The sequence below is a fragment of the Parasteatoda tepidariorum genome, chromosome 11 (genome assembly GCF_982258835.1).
Source record: "Parasteatoda tepidariorum strain Cologne lab strain chromosome 11, Ptep-v5.0, whole genome shotgun sequence".
Classification (NCBI taxonomy): Eukaryota; Metazoa; Arthropoda; class Arachnida; order Araneae; family Theridiidae; genus Parasteatoda; species Parasteatoda tepidariorum.
In genome coordinates this window covers 80,672,452-80,696,847 of record NC_141765.1, presented here as the reverse complement: position 1 = coordinate 80,696,847, position 24,396 = coordinate 80,672,452, and the positions used below count along the sequence as shown (strand labels likewise).

Genomic DNA, 24,396 nt, shown 5'->3' with positions numbered 1-24,396 from the left:
TTTTTTCTCTTTTTCTGCAGAAATATATTCTAAAGATACTTTTCTTGTTCATCGAAAAGGAAAGAAAAACTACTGATTTTTCTGTTCTCATTTCAGAATAAAAAAAATTCCCCAATGACTGGCTTGCTTCAGCTAGAATTTTAAATTGATTAAAAAAAGATAATTCGGTCAAGAAATGAAGTTTTTTCTTTCATTTTTTGAAAGAACATCATAATTTTTAAAGAACATGATAAAAACATTTTATATTTTAATAAAATATGACTGTGAATGGGGATTTTGATACAAATTCAGATATTGGGAACACCATAAAATTGGGGGGTGGGGTAAATTCCATTTTAAAAATTAGATTTTTCGGCGACCTAAATCCATGACCTTCCATGATTATTTTTTTTAAATAGTTAAAATCATGACATTTCATGACAAATTTTGTTCAATACCGAAATTCATGACTTCCCAGGTGTAACAGATACCCTGTACTGTTGTTGCATGACTTGAAAAACATCAAGAACGACTAATGATTATAAGTCAAGTTATAAAAGAAGAAATTAATCAATATTTTCCTTCCCTTGCACCACACATGTTAGAGATTGTAATACACAATGAAGTTAGAAAGATTTTAGCACCTATGATGGAGGCAAACTCTAACTTGGAGATTTATGCCACAAAGGTTTGTAGCAAATTTATTAAAATTCAATGTCTGTGCAACCAATACAAAAAATATTTTCTGAAACTATAGATATTTCATACTAGTTGGAAGGTACACACTATGGTTGGTAAAGAAGCTTCATTTTCTTATTTAATCAAATCAAGTGATATTTGGTGAAATATGGCGAAAATCAGGGAAGAATATAAAATCACATACTAGTGTGTTTAAATCTTTCTATAATATTTATCAAAACAGTATTACAGGACTGAAAGTGTCATCAAATAGTTGCAAGAGATGTTTTGAGATTGTATAAAATAAGCTCTGGTTGTCCTTAATTCTCTTGACAGCTATTATAGTAAGTCTCCTCTTCTACTAATATTAATACTTTATACAAGTTATCTGCAATCATGGGGTATATATGTATACCACACAGCAATGCATTTACCTTTCAAGTTTTATCAATTATTCTAGCAGATATAGAATAGAATTCTTTTAATAGTTCAAAACACAAAAATGCTTACATTGATTCTTTTAGAATCACTTAATTTAATGAAACTAATATACTTATAATTATTATTATTTTATTTTGCAAGGTATTATTATTTAGTGCAAAAACCTAATCCGGAGACAAATTTTAACTGTTTACTGTAGTCTTAAGAAATCCAGAAAATTAATTTATTGGATATTGGGGAGGAAATTTGAACAACTCCTTCTTTACTGTCAGTAAAGTAAGTCATTTTAAAACTTTAACATTTCATATTAATGTATTTCCTATCAACAATAACATTTAACATTTTAGCTAAAATTTAAGAATTAATGAAATTAATAGAAAGTTTCAAATGCAAGTGCACATTGATTTTAAAGACTGGAAAAACTCCTGTAAGTAATTAGTTCAAGTTATTGTTTGAATTGGTAAAACAATTTAATAGAGATATAAAGTATTATGATAGTAACTTTTATAGTTAATTCAGGATTACATTTTTTGCTACATAGCATTGTCATAACATAAAATATTTCTTTTCTGTTAGGGTGGGGGGGACAGTTTCTTTTTTAAAAAATATCTAGCATTATTTAAGATATTATAACATGCATTTTATAACGAAACTATATAAGAGTTACATGAAAAAAGGACATTAAAATCTTTAAATGTAAGAGTGTTTCTCTTCATTTCCTAAAAATAGGATATTTAAGATCAGATAAATATTACGTAACAGGATAAATAGTATAGAAAAAATTAACTTATCAAATTTTCACCAGAAATATTATGTTTAATTACAAAATAGAATGGTGCATGAAAGGCCTAATATATAGAAGGCCTGACAAGTATGCTTTGAAGTTTTAAGGTACTGGTAAAAATTTATCTACTACTAGTGGGGAGAAAATTAAACATTGCTATTTCGAAGTGATACATCATTTCTGGTGTATTTTTTGTGAAGAATCATATGAAACTAAATTAATTGGACTAATAGTTCAAGAATTATAAATTTGGTTATGTATAAAAAAAAAAAAACAGTTTTGTACTTATAACTGTTTTCATGTCTGACATTACTATGTAGGAAAGTAATGTATTTTATTTTATGTTGAGTTGAATGAGATCAAAACTGTGGTGATAGAACAAAAAATTTAAAAGTTATAAGGGTTTCATAAATGAAAAGTGTAACTTTTTACTCATACATTTTGTCACATAAAATTATTAGAATTTCACAACTATTAAGTCTATTTAATACTAGCAGAACTCAAGAATGTCAAAATTCCATTAGAAGCAACAATGAAAATTGGTATACGATAAAAAAAGGTAAACTAAGTCAAGTAAGAATGAAATTTAAGGCTTTATAAATAAATTTTGACTTTTTAAAGGGTTTTAAAGAAAATTAAGGTCACTATAAGAATCCTTAAAACTGTCTTCAAGTGAGAGCCCTTTTTGAGTAGGAAAAAAAATACACAATTGTTCCATTTTTGTATTTTAAGAAGACTTTTATAACAATTATTAAATATCAACATAAAAATGTGTTATACAGATGACATTTTTCACTTTCACACAGCATTTATATTCATTAAAAAAATAGAATTTCTCAAAATTTTATTTAAAAATAAAAAAGTACAACTTTTGAATTAAATTGAAATATTATTTTGGATCCTGTGCACACTTTTAAAAATGTATACCCTAAAATATCTTTAATATTTATACTATTTTAGATAGCTGATTGCCTATTCAATATAAGCTTGATACAAAAATATACCCAAATTTTACCTGCACTAGTACTGCTGAATGATTTAAAGCATCATTAAGTATTGGCAAAGCATTTGACATAAGGACTGTACTAGGATCATGAGCCCAGGTAGTCACCAACAGCTTTTCATGACCCTGAATTAAAAATAATAATTTTTTCATGAGAACAATTATCAAACACATTTAAATAAGTTTCTGTAGCAAATATTCTTTTAAGGGAAAAAAACAAATACAAAAACCAAAAAGAATTATGCATACATCATCACATCAAAAGCTTTACAACATTTGCAATAGTTAAAATGCTAAAACTTCTTTTGGTTCTTAATATTGCGACATGCTTGCATCACTTTTACACAATCTTTATTAGCCTTTTTAACTCTCAACCAGAACTCTGCCTTGTTTAAGAAAAGAAGAAGACAAAGATAAGGACAAGGGCACATTCATGTAAAATAATTATATCGTGTAATTTTTTTCTTACTTTATCTCCATAGTCAAAATAAAGGCCTTTTATTTAGGAACTTTTTGCTCATTCTGTGACTTATGTTTAAAAGTACTCCACCAATTTTTGTGTTTTTACAAACTGGTGCAATTAAAGAATAATGAAACATTTTACATACATATTTTTATCTTTATCAGAAAAGCTCATGTGTTTCCAAAATGCAGAAAGAAATCAAAAAGAATTATTTTCTAAAACATCATATTTGGAATAATAAGAAAATTGATATAAAACAACAGTCCCTTTTCTTAAATAAGTCTAAACTCCAGACATTTGATAACATTAAAAAAATATATTCAGATACAGTTTGCGATAACTATGCTTTATGACAGCAATAAATGCAATTTTTTTTACAAAGTGTTAATTTTTTAATGTAAGAATATGCTGTAATAAGAAAAAACTAAATACAAAGTTTGGGTAAGACAAACAGTTTGTGTAGTCAATACTCAATAGCTGCACAAAAATTTGAGCAAATTTTAACCGATTTTAGTTGTTATAGTTCCTCATATCAAAAAAGTTTGACGACCCCTGGTCTGGCATGACATTATGTTTAATAGTAGGAACCTAAGAACAGTATTATACATGAAAGTACGGAAGTAAAAAAGTAGTATTTTTTTACTACCACAAACAAATACCTAAAATAATCACTGTACAGTGCACGAATAACTCAGCATTACTTTTAATCTAATGATTGGATTTTCATGTACAAAGACTAAATCTTAATGATTTGAGAGGGTGACCTCAAATAATCCAGTCAATTTGTGCAGACTATATTTTAAGTTTAGAAATTAGATACAAAAATGTACTTTATCTGAATAAATATGTACTTTTTGATGCATTTGGATTACTGAAGGATTTGGAGTAACCACAATCTGGGAAATATAGTCCCAATAGTTTGTTCATGAGAGTGGTTTAAAGTTTGAACCTCTTCATATAAATTTTACGTTAGCTTGTTTTGCTATGTCTTGAGAACTTTTTAAGTGAATTGAAAAATTTTTGCACACAATTATACAATTTATTTATCCAAAGATAATTCCATGCAAAAAAAAAATTTTAATAATTATTTTTTTATTATATTCATTAATAGTAGAAAAAAATTATGAATTATAAGGTTTATAAATTTGCACATCATGTTCAAAGAATACATTTTATGAGACAAAATACAAAATTTGAACAAAATCAGTCAAGTAGTTTCTGAGAAATCGAATTTTAAAAAGTTGTATGGTCAAAATTTGATTTCTTAGAAATTATTTGACCAATTTTGCTCATATTTTAAATTTTGCAATTTAAAATTATTCTTTAAATATAACAAATTCTAGAGCTTACAATTAAAAGTTGTTTCGATCATTATTAAATAAATTAATAAAAAATAATAATTGTCAAAAATTATTTTTTGCATAGAATTATCTTTGGATAAATGAATTTCCTAATTGTGTGCAAAAATTTGTCAATTGTTCTCGAGATATGGTAAAATACGCAAAAAAATTAAATTTACATTAAGAGGTTCAAACTTTGGACCACTCTCCTGACCAAGCTATTTGGACCATATTGCGGCTAGCCATTATATGTTAGGCTAGCCTATATATATGCCACTATATGAATCAGGGATATAAATCTGTCAACAAAAAAAAAGGTATGCATTAGCATACCTTTTTAGCTATACCAGAGAAAGTATGTTTTTGTGTCTAATTTCGTAACTTAACGTCTGCACAAATTAATTAGCAAATTCGAGGTTACCTATGTGAACCTTTAAGTTTAAGTTCTATAGCATGTAAATTTAATCATCAGCTTAGAAGTTATTCAGGATGATTTGTTCACATTCTTTTTATGCACTGTACATAAAATAATTCTCATTCGAAAAAGTACTTCTTCTAGACACATTTATGTAAGTTAAAATAGTGTTGAATTAGTAAAATTGCGTCTTTCAATGTTTTTTATTATTTAAATTATAAGATATTTTATAATTTAGAATTAAATTAAGTACCAATATCTAACTGTCATATCGTAAATTCAGTAATTTTTGGGAATACTCCTTTTTAGAGAATGAATTTGTGAGCTTTTTATGAAAAAACATTATACATTTTACAATACTTGAAGTTTGTTTTTAAAGATTGAAGTTCATTATCTAAGAATGAAGACTGAGATTCAATGAAGGCAAAGGTTTCATAATTGTGTCAAAACCTTTTTAAGTGGGCTTCAGTTAGCGTTTGATATAAAAATTCAGTTCAAATAAGTGTAATGAGTAATAAATTAATCACAATTTAGGAAGATTTATATGTTATGATAGAAACTTGAAGGCAATAAAATATTTGCAGCCTTTATATGTAAGAGAACTATCTCAGAACTTTCTATAAATAAAATATTTACCTTAAATACTTCAGGTAGTTTTCGAAGACGAGTACCTTTTGTTAAGAGTAATGAAGGAGGACCAGATTTTGTTATGAAATATATGAAAAGTTTGAACCAAACAGAGCTAATCTAAATAAAATATTCAGGTTTAAAGCAATGTTATAAACACTAAGACATCACAAAAATTTAATATACTTAAGATAATTTAATAACTAAAGCACATTAGAAACAAAATTACACTAATACAAATAAATAAGACACTGATTAACAGTTTACCTCACCCTGTAGTGTAGTGTGCCACTTTTTTGAAAAAAAAAGTAGTCTAATAAGAAGTACAATATAAAAAACAGTAGTTTGTAGCAATTCCTAGCAACTACGTTTAATGCTAGTTAAATAAAGAAACAAGGTTCAAATGCGACCATTTTTTATAATCTGATTTATGCAAATCTTATGTAAACAGTTATAAGAATTACGTTTGATGCTCTGGCACAGCAATTTTTTCAACAGGCTGGGCAGCAGTTGTTTGTTTTTTACAAATCTTGTAATCGAAATCGCATGTCTAATTAGACTTCTTTCTGCACTCCACCCAATAATTTTTTCTATTTTTATTAAATATAGAATTGTACAAAATTTTCACAAATTTTGTAAAAACTCAATTTACTAATATATATCAGGAGGTTCTTTTCATTCAAATATTTAATTATTCATATTTTTCTTGAAAATCTTTCGTCTTTAGGTAAATACAACACCCACAACTCTGAGAATGCTTAAGTGGCCTTTCTATGTCCTCCTCATTGTTCCAGATTTAGTTAACAATACTGATTTTTTTTCATACTTTTAGTACCTAATGTTGTTAGAGTTTAACATTTTATATCCTTCTACTGCTTACAATATAACTTTCCCACTCTTGTGCCTACTAAAATTTTTTTAATATAATTTTTTGAAGTTTGAATTTTTTCTCTCTTTATTTCAAACAAAAAGAAATGAAAAGAGTTGATTTTACTGTCAGATAAAGGATTTTCTTCTGTTACTGTGGCTTATCCTCCAAATGCCTGACGATGTCAGACAAGGTCTGACTTTTAATATGGGGCATAAGTTTGCCGAGGATATGAAGATATTTTACTATTTATGTATAAACTTAAAAATAAAAATATTAATCACTCATTATAAAAGTTTTCAGCATACTTAATAATACAAAAATATCTCTATTTTTTTTTCATTTGATATTAAGCATACATATTTCTTATTTTACATGTACTTTAATTTTTTTTTTTTTATATTACTAAGACTTTTAGAGAAAAAAATTTTAACATAAAACTACAATCATTATTATATTATATACATAAAGAAATCTGAGCAGAAATATATTAAATTGAAATTGCACTTCAAATAGTGGTAAATAGTTACTTCACTGAAAATTATGAGTACTAGCAATCATAAATTTTATTTCATTGTAATCATAAATTATGACTATTTGTAATCACAGTTGCAATCAATAGCATTTTACCCAACTCTATCTTAGACATTCCACAAGATGCTGTAGGATAGTATATATAATTTAAGTATAATCTCTACTCACTTCTGATATTGGTGGTCCTAGGTGAGCTGGAGAGCAGCTGCTAACAGGTCTTATTTCATTTGTTAATGGAGACATTGAAATCAGTAAACTTAAAAATAAAAATATTAATTACTCATTATAAAAGTTTTTAGCATACTTATTAATGTAGAAAATAATTAACACGCAACAGTAATAAAAAAGAGGATAAATTTAGTTTTTCTGTAACATCATACAGTCATTGTTGAGATGCAAATAAGAAAGTGTTTCAATGAGAAAACTCTGATATTTTTAACATTTTCTTCTATTTTATTAACATATAGTGCAAAATTAAGCCAAATTTTCAGCTATCTAGTTTATACGAATTTTAGTACAAAAAATATGGGCATAAGTTTGTCTAAGATATGAAGATATTTTAAACTTGAGAAACTATTTCTTGCATTGAAAACTGGCAATTTTTGTTCCCCTTACCCCAACAAAGAAGGCTATTGGATTAAAATATTTGACAGTAAAAACAAATTTTTTTAGATCAATGAAATAAAAGCATAAAATTCAAAAACTAAATATGCAAAAATTAAATTGTCAGAAAACTAGCATCCAACAACACAAAACAGAGAGAAAAACGGATAAGCTAAGCAAATAATCTTTTGGGTAAAGATTTTTTCAAAACATTTCCCACTTTAAGATAATATATAAAAACCAAGATAATTTATTAGATAAGGAGAAAGCTGGAAATACCTAGTAGTTAATTGGGAAAATTCAATAGGGTTGGCAGCTATGTTATCAAAAGTAAAATATTATATAGCTGTCAGAAATAAGGCACATAGTCAATTTAAAAAAATTATTAATCAAAATTTGTATACTTGAAAGGAAAAAAATTTAAAATAAGTTAAAATAAACTAAGGTGAATGAAATAAATAGCACATTTATTTATGTTGCTGTTGGTTTACGTTGCACTCGAGCTGCACAATGGGCTATTGGCAGCAGTCTGGGAAACATCCCTGAGGATGATCCGAAGACATGCAATCACAATTTTATAGTCTGCAGATGGGAAGGCATCCCTGCTTTTGTAGCCCGACGACCTGTGTGCGAAGTTGAGCACTTCACAGTAGAACAGTTTAACGAGGACCGATATCGTGTATCCTCGGTCCCTTTGCAGGCTGATCAAAGTGGTCACCCCGTAACAGAATCGCCGCGACACGGCGATATTGTCGCAGAATGTTATAGAGTTCTTGTAGAAAGATTTCTTTTTTGATAAATAAACAAAATTTCCTTTTTTCAGAAATTTATATGTAATATTTGACATATGTATTTAAGTAATTACTTTTTGAAGTACTCAATTTACACCGATAGTATCGTAAATCGATGTAATGTTTCGATTGTATTTTCGTCAGTTATTGATATTAATTTTCACAGGGATTTAAAATATCCCGATATATTTCAAACAATATGGAAAATTCAAATCGTGCATTTAAGTATTTACTTTTTAAGGCAATAATTCTAAACAATTTTTGGCAGTTACTGCTGCTGATTTCTCGATAGTTTTTAAATCAGATATTTTTATACGATATTATTTAATACAACGGCCTAATCTCAAAACGAAAGATGCATTTGAGGAGTCCGATTCGCGTGGTTTCGTCTCCAATCTTTTCTTCGGCAAGTACTACTACAGATTTCATGATTTTTAATTATATTTTTTTATTATGATGATCATTTACAAAATGCGAAGGAAATAGTTCCTGCATCCCCCTCCCTCAACAAATTGCGAGAACATCACCCATAATATTAGAATAAAAATTCTTATATGTTCAATAAAAAATTTATTTAGTTCTTTTTGCGAACACAGCGCTTTTGTTGTTTTAAATTAGTAACATATATGTTTGTTATTAAAAGTATCTTGCAGAAAAATATCAGTGCTAGAGAGTTTTGTCGCAGATAGCTCAAAAAAAATTCTGCCATAGGGGTGGTCACCCACCCACACACTGGCCGCAGCCAGTGATGCTTGACTTTGGTGTTCTATTAGGAACTGTGTCTTGACGATCAGTCCACTGCGGGAATTTAATTATGTATCTTAAATAGTCAAAAGCATTAACATCTGAGCTATTAAATATTTTTAATTATCTGACTATGATGATTTTGGATGTTCAATTGACCTGCTGACTTTTTTAATCCTCTAAAAGATAAAACAATCCAAGTGGTTGCATAAAACTAAAGATATTAATTTATCTTTAGTTTTAATTAAAATTCCTTTTCAAAATACTCCTTTTGAACTTCCAAACATTTCTGCCAACCTTATTTGCAATTACCTAAACATGCCTTACAATGACTTTTGGGAATGCCCTTTGGAGTTCATAGAAAAAATTTTCCTGGCCGAATTAATGGATTCAAAACAATGACCACAAAAAGGCTATTTCAACCATACAGATAAAATAACAGATTAACATATCAGGAAAATGCAGTGCTTGTAGAAGTGTATTTGTTGCATGTTTTAGTAAAATTTGATTAATAATTCAGAAAAAGATGGTACATTGTCTTAATGCAAAACTCATGAGTTTTAGCAATATTCCAATTCGTTTTCAATTAATTGCTTAACAGAAACCTCCCACGAAACAATCAAATAATATTGATCAAGGACAGTCTACTCAATCACTAGCAATTCATAAAGCACCACAGCCTCCCCATCAAAGAAAACATATAATATTAGCTAGATTTTTTAGTGATTTTGACCTTGTAAGCCTTGATTGTTGAGTTGCTTTGTGTCTAAAGCATATTTCTCATTCCAAGCAAAATCAACCAATAGCTGTCATGTCACAGATTTTCAAAATGGTACATATTTTATAGAAAATGTCAAATGATGAAAAACAACAAGATTTTTTGGACCCAAAAATATAATAAATTGAAAATTTTGAAAATTGACTCAATTTAAGGAAATGGTATAAATACAGATGGTGACTGGTTAGGTAGGTTAAAAATATCACCTTTTTTTATTTATGAGCCAATTTTTTTAATTTTGGTGTCATTAGAAAGAAAAGGGCAGCGCTATGTATTTAAGCTATTAAAATGCTAAAAATGTATTTTATAAGTTTTTCAAAGGTTTTATTAAAATAATTTTGGGGGAATTTTTTTGACAAATTTTAAGAATTTTTTACTGAGAAGCAACAACTTTTATCACCTCCATTTTTTTCTCATACTGTTAAATATCATTCTTTTCAACAAAAAAAAATCAAGAGGGTGTTTTTTGTTTTTGGTCAGTAAGAAATAAAAGTGGTTTGTAGTTAAAATATTTCATGATTTCTTTGCAGCTCAAGAATAAACTTTCTCATCTCTATTTTCTTTCCTCATAATGTTAAATGCCATATTTTTTCAATGTAGAAAAAATAAAGTGTTTTTTTATGGTCAGTAAAAAAATAAAAAGTGGTTTTCTGCCAAAATAAATCAAAATTTTTTATGGTGCTAGGAGGCTCCACTCACCAACCTCTATGCTTCTCCCTCAATCATCATTATTTTGTTCCTTAAAAGTCAATTTTTAAAAAATCATATTGTTCATAAAATCTCGATTTATTATATCTTCCTATACGCACATTTTGTTGATTGTAAGGAAATGAAGTGATACCTAGATTTGTATAAAAATCAACTGTTCTTGAAAAAAAAATATTTTAACTTAGAAATAGAGAAAGTGCAACACAAAAACTTATCAATAATCAATATTAAATATTATAATCAATTAAAAATTAATCATAAAGTAATTTCACTTGCCAACAACATTAGGTAACAACTTGTAATAACTATTACGGTTTTTTGATATAGAGACAAAAACGAATAAGTTTCTTCAACTCCTTTTTTTTTTGTAAAAATAAATGTCATATATTTCAATATGAGAAAATCAAGAGGGTGTTTTCTTAATTTGACTAATATCAGGGAACTTTGTTAGTTCACCTTAATATGTTTTTTAAATATTTGAGCTAAAAACTGCTCTTAATTTTTTAAATGACCAATAAAAAAACTTTATGAAGTTTTCTATGTTGAAAAGTTTATACATTTATCATTATGTAAAAAAAAATAATAAGATCAAGAAACTTTTGTGCCATAAGAAAATCATTTTCGCTAAAAATCCCTTTTTATTTTTTTACCGACCAAAAACATAAAACACCCTTTTGATTTTTAATATGGAAAAATATAACTTTTACCATTATAAGATAAAATTGAGGTCAAGAAATTTTAATGACAAAAAGAAAACATCCTCTTGATTTTTCGAGTGTTAATAAGTATGATATTTAACATTATGGGAAAAATTGTTACTTTACTGTAAAAAATTCTTGAGATTTGTGAAACAAATTCCCGAAAACATTATGTCAATAAAACTTTTTAAAACCTTATATAAATATTTTTAGCATTTCAATAACTTAAATACATAAGTGCTGCCTTTTTTTCTTTATAATGGCACAAAAATTGAGAAAATTGGCTCAGAAAAAAAGATAGATAGTTTTAATATACAAGCCATTGCCTGTAGTTATGCCTTATTGTTAATTCGAGTCAATTTTCAAAATAACCCTTTAATTATAGTTTTGGCCTAAAAATTCTGAAAAAATTATGATGATTAAAATTATTTATGAAAAAAATTATTATTAATTATGAGGAAAATTATTTTCTTGAAAATATGTGATGAGATTTCCTTATTCAATTTCACTTTGAATGACATATATCTAAGTTTTATCACAGATAATAATGTGTGTTAATAAGCAATTGCAAATATTTAATGTTGAATTAGCAAAAGAATTAAAATACTTAAAAAAATAGTCACATTCAGCTCTTTCCCTTTTAAAATACTTATCTGCTTTTGCCTATAGGTTGTAGACTGTTGATTGAAAGGGTTAAGATTGTAAGTATTAGAATGGTAAAACGTTCATTTTTCATTTTATTGATATCAGTAATAAAATATCAATTTTACCCATCTTATATTGTTCACTTAAACAGAGGACAAACGTGTTTTCGTCAAAAATAACTTGATGCAAAAGCGAGAGACAAGAAATTTTCAACTCATAATAAACATAAAATAACATGTCCTACTCATTGAAATGAACAATTATTGTATGTACATATATAAATTCAAATAATTAATACTATTGGTTAAAAAAAATATACCTATAATTTTTTAATAAAAGTCGTGAACAGGTTTCAGGATCTAAATTTTGCAAGCTCTCACATCTGAGTAAATCCAATCCAATAGGATTAGAGGCACTTATATCATTTTTAGAATCATATAAAAGTTCATTATTATGTCGAAGAAATATTATTGTATCCCGTAAAGAAAAAGCATGATCAAAATATCTTCTTGCTTCACCTTCTCCCACATTGGCCACCTGAAAAATAAACAATTTGTTTAAACTATGGTATCATATAATAGCCTAGCTATCTAGGATTCAATTAATCAGTTATCTAAAATAACCACAAATTTTAATATTTAATAATATTTTTTTGAAGAAAAAAAATCAATTGGAACATGAAAGAATTATGCTTACTTTTTTTTTCTTGATAAAAACTGAACTGTCTATAATCTTGTGAAATGGGATTACTGCACCTTTTTAATTAACTTTAGTTTATTTTGTATCAAAAAGTTGATTAAATTTAATACATTTATGAGGACAAAATGGGTTGTGATTATTATTTACAATGATTAAAATAAATAACAAGATTTAATGCAAAAACTAAATGTGCCGTGCACATGACTCTTAAGGGAAGTAGACCTGAAAGAGATTTTAAGAATGTCTCACCCTTTATACATATTGATTCAGTGTCATTCACCAATTCCTAATTTTACTGAGCATTCTGCAGATAATCAGTCATTAGGCACATAGAAACTTTCAGAAAAACTTTTAGTAGAAACAGAAAACTCTTGACTCTTTTACTTTTCTCTGTGAAGAAAACTTAACTCTTGAGAAGGTCTGTTACAGAAAACATCACAACCTCAAACCTTCATATTTACATTGTGATGTAAGTGAATGTAATATGAGTGTACATCTGACTGATTTAGAATAACTATCAACATTTCCAACACATAACAAATTGTGTTCCGCAAGCATCTAATTCAACAACAGTTAAGCAAAAAAATTTTACGATTAATTTAACGCAATAGGAAATAATGAGAGAAAAATATGTTTTTAGATTGATTTTAAATGTTTCTGAGATAAATGCAATCTTTAAAAATAACTTTTATTTTATGTGGCTATTCATCGAATTTTTAAACACACCTTGCAATTTCATTCAAAAGTATTAAAGAAGAAAGTTTTATTTTCACTTTTAAAACTACAGGTTGGCTAAATAATTTTTGAGTTATCTTTTTATGTTTAGTTTAAAAAAAAGTCATATTTTATAAATTTACAATGCTCAAAAGCAGATTTGACAGACTAGGCTAGCATATCGGTTCATACTTTAAAATTATTATGGAGTTCAAAAATGATGTAAAAATACATAAAACTTATAATTAAAAAATTTTTGAGATTATTATTTAATTAAATAAATAATCATTAAAAATAATTTTTTACTTAGAATTATGCTTAGATGAGTGTGTTTTAAAATTATGTGTTTGATTACTCTTAACTGTTCCAGAGATATAGTAAAGTACATGAAAAGTAACATTATCATTAAGGGGTAAAAACTGGGCTCTCTTTTGATTAATTTATCAGGACTATATTTTCCAGTTTGTATCTACCTCTCATATTCCAAAGGTCAAAAATCAAAATCTCATCAAATAAAGATATTTCTGAGGAAATTCATTTTTGCATTCTTCATAATTTAAAATATTGCAAGCACAAACAAAAAAGCAAATTCAGGTTAACTTTTTAAACTATATAGATTTCTTTTTAATTTCTGAAAGTCCAATACCTAGATAAAACGTTATTGCTTTATTACTTTGCAGATTGTACACTTCATAATATTGTCAGAAATAAAGTATCTCTCACCTTAGATAATTCAGTCAGAAAGCTATCCATAGATTCATCAGATAGTTTCCCAACTTCAAACATTGTTACAGCATGACTTTTTAATCCCTGGAAAGAATTTTGAAGCGTAAGCAGAGAAATAATACAATTAACAAGAAAATAATGTACAGTTTCTCATGCGTTCAATTTATTTTTATTTAACACCAAACACAACAAAAGCTTATGAGAGAATTTTCTAGTATACATCATTTTTTCATTGCGTAATAAGGGAACAAACTATATTTTATTACAAGAAAACAAGTAGTCCAAAAGTCAGGGAAAGTCTGAATAAACATTGAGAGAGTTAGTTTCTTATTGATATGCAAAAACTGGGTAATCTAAAAATATAAGAAAAATTCACTAAAAGGTTATACACAGTTGAAAGTTGTAAAAAAAAAACATATTTAAAATACTTTTTAAAAGCAACTAAAAAAATGCAGTCGAAATATTCAGATAAACTAATAAAACTCAGTGACAATACCAGAAAAACTTTAAATACATTTATCAAAAACATTTCTTAACATGATACCCAACATTTTTTGAGAATGGATCAATGATATCTCATAACTGGCATTCTACAGCCAACACAATTCTGAGTTTATGACTATCAATGTTCAACTCCATAGCCTTGCAATTTTAAGCACGACCCAGAAGACATATGAACTCCTGGATCAAGCATTGAGACAAACTAGTCTTTGTGGAGAACTTTTTCATGGAACTAACTCACATTTGTGTTACATGAAGGCAAACCAACAAAACGTCTCATGGTTAGTCCAACAGCAAGAAGATTCTAACCCATGATCCATCCACCACACAAGATATTTTACATCAGCACTGTGGTCTATGCGAGCTGGGAGCAAAATTCGTATCAACCAGCCACCGCTGGGATTCAAACCTGGGTCACATCATTGCGAAGCAAGTGCCCTAACCCCTGAGCCACCAGAAATCAGGGATAAATAATCGGAAAAATTTTGGCCAAAGCTTATTTGTACTATTACTACTTTTTACTTCCAAATAAATTGTGGCTTAGGATAAATAATGTCGGAAAGCATTTTGCACAAAACTTATTTGCATAGTTATTACTAATAACAAATTTTTCATTAAACTTATTAATATAATCATTAAATTCATTTCCTTTTTCATAGTAATTAAATTTTTAATTTGATTTATGTTTGACAAGGTAATGCAAAAAAAATTATCCAAGAAAAGAAGTTCAGATGCTTTTTCAGAAAATCAAATTCAAGATTTTAAAAATAAATTATGCTCAAAATTTGAAGAGGAAAAGAATCCAACTTGTCGATTAAATATCACTTAGTTAAAAAATAATTGTATTTTCAACATTTTAATCTAAAAATTTGCAATAAAATATATCATAAATCTTTCAAAACACTTTATTGATGACATCACAAAAAAATGTTTAATCTTTCTTTTTGTCCACTATTCATTAACAATTACCTTATGTACCAATTAACTTCAGGGTTAAATATAAGCTTAAAAAAAGGAAACTTATTCAAGTTATAAATTTGATTAACCTCTCAGAAACAAAGTAGCATAACATATTTTTAACCATTAAAAAAATTTTACATTAAATGAACATTTTAGGGGAATTTTTCAGTAAGACTACATTGTTTCTCTATTGTTGAAAAATTCACAAAACCATAAATTGTTGAAAAATTAAAAGAAAGTTTTTACAATACAATGATTTAGAAAACATTTTTCCATACTCAAGTAGGATGTATATTGTTCTAAAAGAAGCTGTTTCTATTAGTAAATTACACCCTCTGACCTTAACTTTAATAAAAAATATTCATTTTTAAGTTTTTTTTTCTAAAAAGAAGCAAAATCATTTCTACAATTAATGTTAAAACCCATAAAAGTGGGTTTTCAACAAAGTTCAATTCTTATGGTGAGCAGACCAACTAAAAAAAATAGCAAAATAATTTTTTGGTATTTAAGTGTTATTTCTACTTGAAACATGAAGTTGAAACATTGAAGTTACATAAAGTAAGTGCACATAGTCAATATAATACATGAAAATTCATTTTTCTAATGTATTTCCATTACAACCAATTTTATTTTTTTTAGTATTTTAAAAAATCTTTTTTGAAAATACAAGCTCAAAATTTATATTTTGTTAAGAGTTTCTTTTCGCATTATCTACAAACTGTGAAGGAAAAAAAATTTTAAACTTGATTTAACAATTAATCAACAAGATTTAGCAAAATTACTTAGGAGCCTCAAAAACAAAATCTAAATCATCAGGTACAACAACAACAAGCAGAATTCTGCGAAATTTGTATACAAATCACATTCCCTGCTCCTAGTTTGAAGACCCAGAAAGATGATACTAAAAACCGAGAATTTCCAGGTACACACAGAATACTCTCACTCCTGATTCCTATTTAAGTATGTTTTAGTTCATGATTTTGTAATTTAACTAACATTTATTAAACAACATATAAGTGTGTACTTCTAAGAATAAAACTAGTACATATAAGTCATGCAATTATGATGAAAATTATTCAGTTTATACTAGTCAGCTGTAGGTTTTAACAAGATAATAGGTTAAATATAATTATATTTAGTAGTTATCGAAGCTGGTCATATACTAGAGAAAAATACTATTTACTTAATTCTCGTTTGTGATGGATCAGTATAAGTAATTTCTAGTTTTCCTTCACTTTTACCCCTCAAGTATTTGTTTTAATTAATAATTTTTTTGCTATCTTTCAAAATGTTTTTAATTAATAAACAATTAATATAGAATAAATTATAAGAAATTATTTAAATTCAATTTTCTTTACCAAGATTTAGTTGTGTTCCTTCACAATACCTAAATTAGTGAATATTATTAATCCAATTTTTTGATCTGATCCATTTTAACCTTGTCTACTGGGGCAAATTTGTACAGAATTGTAATTCTTTATTGAATAATGAAGAGAACACAAGCAGATTTTTGTTTCTCAAAGTGGCTCTAAAGTATGTAATATTATGAAGAAACTCAGTTTCTTGGAATCATTCTAACACATTTTTATAGTACCATATTAAAAGTTTAGTTTTTATAAAGTTTAATTATAATTTATCTTTAGTTCAGACTGTAATCAAATTATTTTAACACACCTAAAGAAATTAGAAATTATATGAATAAATTCAAAAGTGTAAGACTTTTTCTTTACTTTCTACAAAAACTATAATAAGAAATAAGAAAAAATTTCTCTAACAGGCGATAAATTTCCCATCATCAAGAATGCCGTAAGAGTAGAATCAAATAGAAATCCAATACGTTTTGATGCAGTTGAAGAAAATAAAGGCACTGAAAATAAAAAAAGCATGATATAGTTATTCTTAGTACAAGGAAAACTGTTAATAACAGGTGCTATGTAAGATTGTGCCTAAATGAAATTGAGATTTTAGCTGTAGCAATATTGAAAAAAAAAATTTGATGACCTGGGAGAATCCATCATCCAATGAAATAGGAAACAACTCCCCAGAAATGAGAATACTGATACAAAATGGTTAACTGGGAAATCTGCTAAACCATCTATCAACATATTAACTAAGATTTAATAAAGTGCCCCGACAGCTCCAATCTCGTTTTCATTTTGGTATACCTTATATAATATTTGAATTGATAGACATTTAATAAAGAACAAAATAATGTTAAATGCATGTAATTAAGAATCCAATAAAATTAAATCATTACATTCAGTCGTTCTAATTATTTAAACTGCTTCTAATTATTAAAAAGCTGCTTGAATAAATGGTATTGTCACACTAAAACCTTCACAAGTTATAAATTTAAAAAAAAAAAAAAAAAAAAAAAAAAAAAAAAAAAAAAAAACATTTTTTTAGCATAAATATAACATATTTTTCAGTTATATAAAATTTTCACAGCTGTGAGTCTTAAAATTGTTTCACTATACAGTTGTTAGACTATACAACTGTGAGAATGAAATTATGCTTTCATTAAACATTGATATCTAATTTAAATTTTATTCACGGTTTTTATTAAAAAAAGTTTTTATACCTGGAAAAAAGGTAAGTAGCTTCCAAGCAAAATTAATACATCATCACTTCTGCCCAAACAACTTCCTAAAACCAAAGCCTAATAAAGCTGATTTGCAATGCAGGTGCTGATTTGCATGTTTAAATATGCAGGAAAAAAACATCTCTAATTGAAATATGTGTGATGTATTTTTTACTTAGTGAATGTTAATCATTTATGACAAAATTTTTAATCAAACAAGAGACAAAGAAGTAAGCTTGAAAAAAATTTGAAGAATTTGTAATTTTGTTCAAAGATTAAAATATGTATATTTTAATAATATAGGAGCTATTGTAGTGACTCGAACCGTATTGCTCACAAAACCTAGTAACATCTCATCCTTCCAAAAGATGACCATAGTGATGAAATGCTAATTCTTGGTTTCCTTTGAATGGCAGTCAACTCGTATCAGAATTCTTGAGGGATAAAGCTGATATATTCCTGTGATGAGAGAGTGTGCATGCTTGAGAGATAGTTTGACATATGTTTAAGTGTTACACAAACTGTGTACTTTGTGATTCATATGTGATGATGTGATCTCATACTTTGTGATTGTAAGGTCTATTCTGCTCAAAGATTTGAGCATTTAAGGGAAACACTGCATTTTGGCCTGGGAACTGCAAGATGTTCCTGTAAGGTGTTTGCTAAATTTCATTTCAGCCATAAGGCTTTCTAGTTAATTCTGATCTAGGATTTGGGTACAATGGACCTCTGGTCGATGTGCCCTGCTCTTTAGAGCTGCCCAACCTCTAAATCTAATCTACACTAACTGCGTAATTTTCTCTCATTTTGTTCTTTTACTGTGTTATGTGGCAGTTTTATTTACCTGAAATCGCAGAATGCATTTCATCATATTTTTTAGAATTTGACTTAGTTTAGCAATGTTTTTGCTTCTAAAATAAATTAATTTTTCTTGGTTCCTATCAGGTGCTTCTTAGATACCTTCTGCAGCTATTTTTCAGAGTCAATGCAGAGGTAGGCTTGCTTTGGAAGCCTGGATAAATATAGCTTGTAACCAGGGGAGTATGCACAAGCCTAGCCCCCTGCCACACTATTTACTGATGCGGGGTAAGTTTTTGAAATAAACTAAGCTGGTTTTGAAATTCAATTATATATTTAAAGATCACACTCCATTATCATTTATTTTATACTTTGGCTGCAGTCCTGGTTAAACTTTCAAACAATTTTTAATCGCTTCCTGCATGAGTCTTAAGTTTGATTCTAAGCTATAATTCTCTAATTTTTCTTCATGCAAAAATAAATATAAGTAATTGATGATGAAAAGTGATTTTGAGAAAAATACATGAGATAATATTAGAGTTTAAATTTTTTTTTCTTTCGAAAAAACTATAGTAAAATATAGTAAACTAAAGATAAAATTCACACCTGAGTCAGCTCGCTCCCACACATCATGAATGAGGCCAGAATAAAAACTGTCTGAGTCTGAAAACTTTAAAAGCATTTCATCTGAGTCATCAGAACTTAACCTGAAAAATTAAATTTTTTTTTAAAAAAAAAAAAGGTTTAACAACCAATTTTTTTAAACAATAAAAAGTCAAGTCAAATCCTGTAACTTGAAATATGAATCTAATAGGACAAAATTTTACTTTTTCTCACCAAATTTAATTTTAAAAACCTTAGAGCAACATTCCTTTTAAATTGATCAGCATGGTCTTCAAAGATGAGTGGTTAATTGATTATAATAAGATTTATCACTATTTTTATGATTTATTCACATAACACTTTTAAAGAAAAGGAAAATGTTTACCTAACTTAGGACAGAATCTCGAATTAAGATATTGGTAAAATATTTTTTCTGTAATTATGATAAAGATATATATATATATATATATATATATATATATATATATATATATATATATATATATATATATATATATATATATATATATATATATACATATATATATATAAACATATATATATACATATATATATACACACACATATATATACATATACAGTGAAAACTCCTGCAAAACGGACGTCTCTTAATATGGACATATTTTAAATTCCCCATGAATCTTCTATGAATAAAAACATTATGTACATTCTCCGCAAAGCTGACACTCCCATTGCCGGACGCGGACAGTCATTTTAGCCCTGCAACATTACCTTCCATCTCTTCAAACCAGACACTACTTTTCCTAAATTTAAAAAAAAAAATCTGCTTTAAATTTCAAGAAAAAAACTCACCATTTTTAAAGCATGTAAATTTTTTACCTTATGCATAACTAAAAATAATGTTAAGCTATTCCACTACTAAAGAATCAATCTTTCTCCTATCACCTTGCCTTATCTTTGCAAAGAAAGGAGAGAAAATTATACTGCTCCTGTGAAATAATTCGAACAGCAGCATCTCTTGATCTTTTCATCTGGACAACACATGTTATGAGACCCCTCAATTTGAAATGACATCTTAAATGCTCTCAATGCTTCTTCCCCACTGAAAATTTCTTTCATTTTCTTATCAATTTAAAGACTATATTTAACACAGATGGAGTAAAAAAAGAAAATAAAAATATTATCATTGAGTTGTTCATATAAATGAAACATTTATTCAGACATTTGAAAGATGATCAATTGCCCTTGTGAATAATTTTATTTCTATTTATTAAAGGTAAAAAGAAACAAATTGGAGATAATAATAATAATATAAAGACAAAAGAGGGTTGCTTATAAGCATGTTTTGAACATATTGAGCATTGGCCAATTATGACACAATCTCAATTGAAGATTCATATGCATTCTTGAAATGGTTCATATTTTCTATAACAATTATTTTTATTTGCTTTAGAATCATACCAACAATAAAAATATGTTGCTTCAAAAAATCTGTAATAAAATAGAAGATGAAAGTTGTATTTTGGTTGCATTGTTGAGATCTTTTTTTTTTCTTTCTACTTTTTGTTTTATTAAAACTTTCTTTTAGCAACGTTTGAACAACTCTAAATGGAAAAGAAACAAATAATGAAAAGGTTAATGCATTTTGTCAGTTTCTCATATGGTTTTTAAATATTTTTTAACAATTTATCATGTTATCCATTTAAACTACAGCAGTCTGTTACTAAAACAGTTCAAGCTTTCAAGCTAGTATATATAGCCTCTTAAACATTGAAACTTCTAAAGCTAGTCTACATATTTGCTTGTTGTATCATAGCAGCATAATATAGGAACATACCAATCTAGACTCTAAAACTGCTTATTATTTCAAGAACAACTAAACATACTTCATTATTGATATTGAATTCATCATGATCTATATGTATCGAAGTTATTCATTTCTCAGACTCTTTGTCTGTTACATTTGTTAAACATATATCTATATTTTGCACAAGGTAATCATATTCTTGCAATTCAATAAATTCTTATTATTTTGTTGTGTTATATCTAATGCCATAAAGTCACAGCTGTCATGTTAGCCTTGCTAATTACATAATTATTTAACTTATTTATTCTGAATTTTTAACAAAAACTGGGATGTATACTTTAACAATAACATTCTATAGGAAAGAAAAAATCCATCATGATAAGTCAATTTCCCTCTTTCTATTTTGTTTTCCACATTCATTAAAAGATGTTATATAAACCACGGGAGAAACTTTACATGACTTTTTTACTACTATTGTTATTTTAAAATTCAAAGATTTTAAAAAAAAGTGAGTTAAGGTAAACCTGGAACAAATCATGAAATTTCAAATGCTGATAAAAAAAAATTTCAAAATATCAAAATGCAAACAAGTTATTGCAGGGATATTGCTTCCCCAATGCTTAATTCTGAGTCATATTTCTATAATTTGTTGCAATTTTGATATTGTAAATTTTTTCGGCATTTGAAACTCTATGATTTACTCTTGGTTTACCTTAATTCACTTTTTCCAGACTTAAAATTTTAAATCACTAAAATAGGTGAAAAAGAATTTGTCATAAAGAGTTTTTTCTTTGATCTAGTCTCCTCTTAAAAGCAACACAACATCTGATATTTAAAAAATAGCATGAAAGTTGTCTTGAATAAAAAAAAATTTGGAATACTTTAAAAAAAAATCCTAACCTCATAGTTCAATTTAAACTTAATTATTTAAGAATTGTTTTTAAGAAAAGAATGCCATGATTACACATTATTTAAACTTAAATTTTTGTAAGTTTTATACATAAGTGTGTGTAGATTTTAAGTAAGCAGTTAATTTTTTCTTCGCAAAAACTTCTTAGTTCAAATCTACAAAATGGTGTTTGTTATTCTAACTATTAAAAAATAAGCAATGCAAAGTATGTTTTTCATTAGATTCACAAAACATCACATAATTATTACAATAGTATAGTTGTTTAGGAAAATTACAGAACATGTTCCAGGGATATTTAAGTTCACTATGCCACAAAATACAAAACAAAACGGAGAGTAGTTCATTAGTCTAAAATCACGATTTTAAACTAAAAATAATAAAATTCCTTACCATGTGTCATTTTAAAAGAAGTTTCGAAAGATAAAAAAAGAAAAAAACTACAAAAACATTTGGGTATGGTAATGTTTCATTTTAACTTTCAAGATTTAGTAGTACAGTAAAAACTCAATTAACAAGAGACCTCCAAATAAACAGAATGTTAGGAAAGTTAACAAAGCAATTTCTTTAGAAGGAGAAAAATTACTAAAAATCAATTATAGCATTTAAAAACCTACAATTAAATACTGAACAATCACTTATGTAGAATAAATGTCGGCTTTCAAATTCCCTTAAATCTAAACAAGTATTTAACACTAAAAGAATGTTCTAGTAATTAAGTTAAAGTTACAAATTAAAAACTTTTTTTCTTCTATTTCTCCTATCTTTTTTTCCTATTATATCTGTTTTTGTTCCTTTTTTACTTACAACTATAATTCAGGCTTTTTTTTTTCAAAATAATTTGATATTAAAACACTAATACTTTTAAGAATAACACACAATATCCAGACAAACAGCTTTTTATAAATAACAGATTCAATTTTGTCTCAAACAAATAAATTTGCTTTACTTCTGAGGCTTAGAAGAATAGTGCATTTCCCAAGAAGAATGAAAAGATGTTACATCCTCTTGGCATTTCTTTTTAGCAAACCCCAATCGGCAGTACATTGAAACTGCATTCTAATAAAAAGGAAATAACAATCAATAAAATAGAATAAACTCTCATAACTAAAATTAAAATTTGATCTTCAGTAAACACAAGAAGTTAATATAAAAAAAATCTAGTTTTGAAAATGAAAAAAAAAATATTGCTTTAATGAATCAGCATTTAAATTATATTAAATTGACAAAAAATTACATTTCTACATCAATAAAAATAGCTTTGTTATAGCATATTTACAATTCTTGCTACCTCAAAAAAAAATCGTTTAAAAAATAAAAAATAAGTTTAACATTTAATTATATCCTATACTTTATAGATTAATTTTATTTATATTTTATATAATAGCTTGCATTAAAACTCAATTTAGCATATATTCACTATTTCTTCAATCACTAAAGAAAACAGTTCTGACAACAGAGTTTGTTTTAAAAAGCTCTACTTTTTAAAAGCATGTTTTTCACGGTTTGTTTTTAAAAGCTGGAGAAAGTCGAGACTATCACTCAGGTTATAAATTTCACCATAATGCTTGAGCATTTAACTTACATTTATAATGATATACCTTTTGAAAGAACTTTAGTTCTGCGAACATATTCAATTATAAATATTAAGATTAAGTAGATATTTAGAACTATTCAATTTTAAATAATGGAAGGAAAGATAGACATATTTATAATACCTTTGATTTTTTAAGGAAAAAAGGTCACAAAAAATTAAACTTAAATCTTACTTTTTAAACTTAAAACTTAGTTATGACACTTAAATGTTTTTGTTAATACCACTTTAAAGAAATAATCATTACCTAGTTTAAATTAATGTGTTTATCTACTTTTAGAAGATATTAAAAACTTGCAAAGATTTCAAAAAATACTGCTAACATCTGCCCACTTCAAACAAAAGAAACAAAGAATACTTGTGACTAGATTTTTGATCAACTTAACATCAAATATATAAGTTACTTAACAGTTTATGAGATATTA

The 24,396-nt window shown here is 26.9% G+C and overlaps 1 protein-coding gene across 1 annotated transcript in view; it reads right to left on the bottom strand.

Moving 5' to 3' along the window:
- Positions 1 to 24,396, bottom strand: part of LOC107455835 (protein FAM91A1) — a 71,555-nt gene that overhangs the window by 15,045 nt on the left and 32,114 nt on the right. The window contains exons 11-18 of the mRNA XM_016073548.3: positions 23,327 to 23,436; positions 19,685 to 19,785; positions 17,475 to 17,566; positions 14,236 to 14,322; positions 12,419 to 12,636; positions 7,301 to 7,388; positions 5,740 to 5,850; positions 2,898 to 3,011 (exon numbers count right to left, since the gene is read on the bottom strand). Of these exons, the coding sequence (XP_015929034.1) occupies positions 2,898 to 3,011; positions 5,740 to 5,850; positions 7,301 to 7,388; positions 12,419 to 12,636; positions 14,236 to 14,322; positions 17,475 to 17,566; positions 19,685 to 19,785; positions 23,327 to 23,436 (921 nt within the window). The remainder of the gene's footprint in view (positions 1 to 2,897; positions 3,012 to 5,739; positions 5,851 to 7,300; positions 7,389 to 12,418; positions 12,637 to 14,235; positions 14,323 to 17,474; positions 17,567 to 19,684; positions 19,786 to 23,326; positions 23,437 to 24,396) is intronic.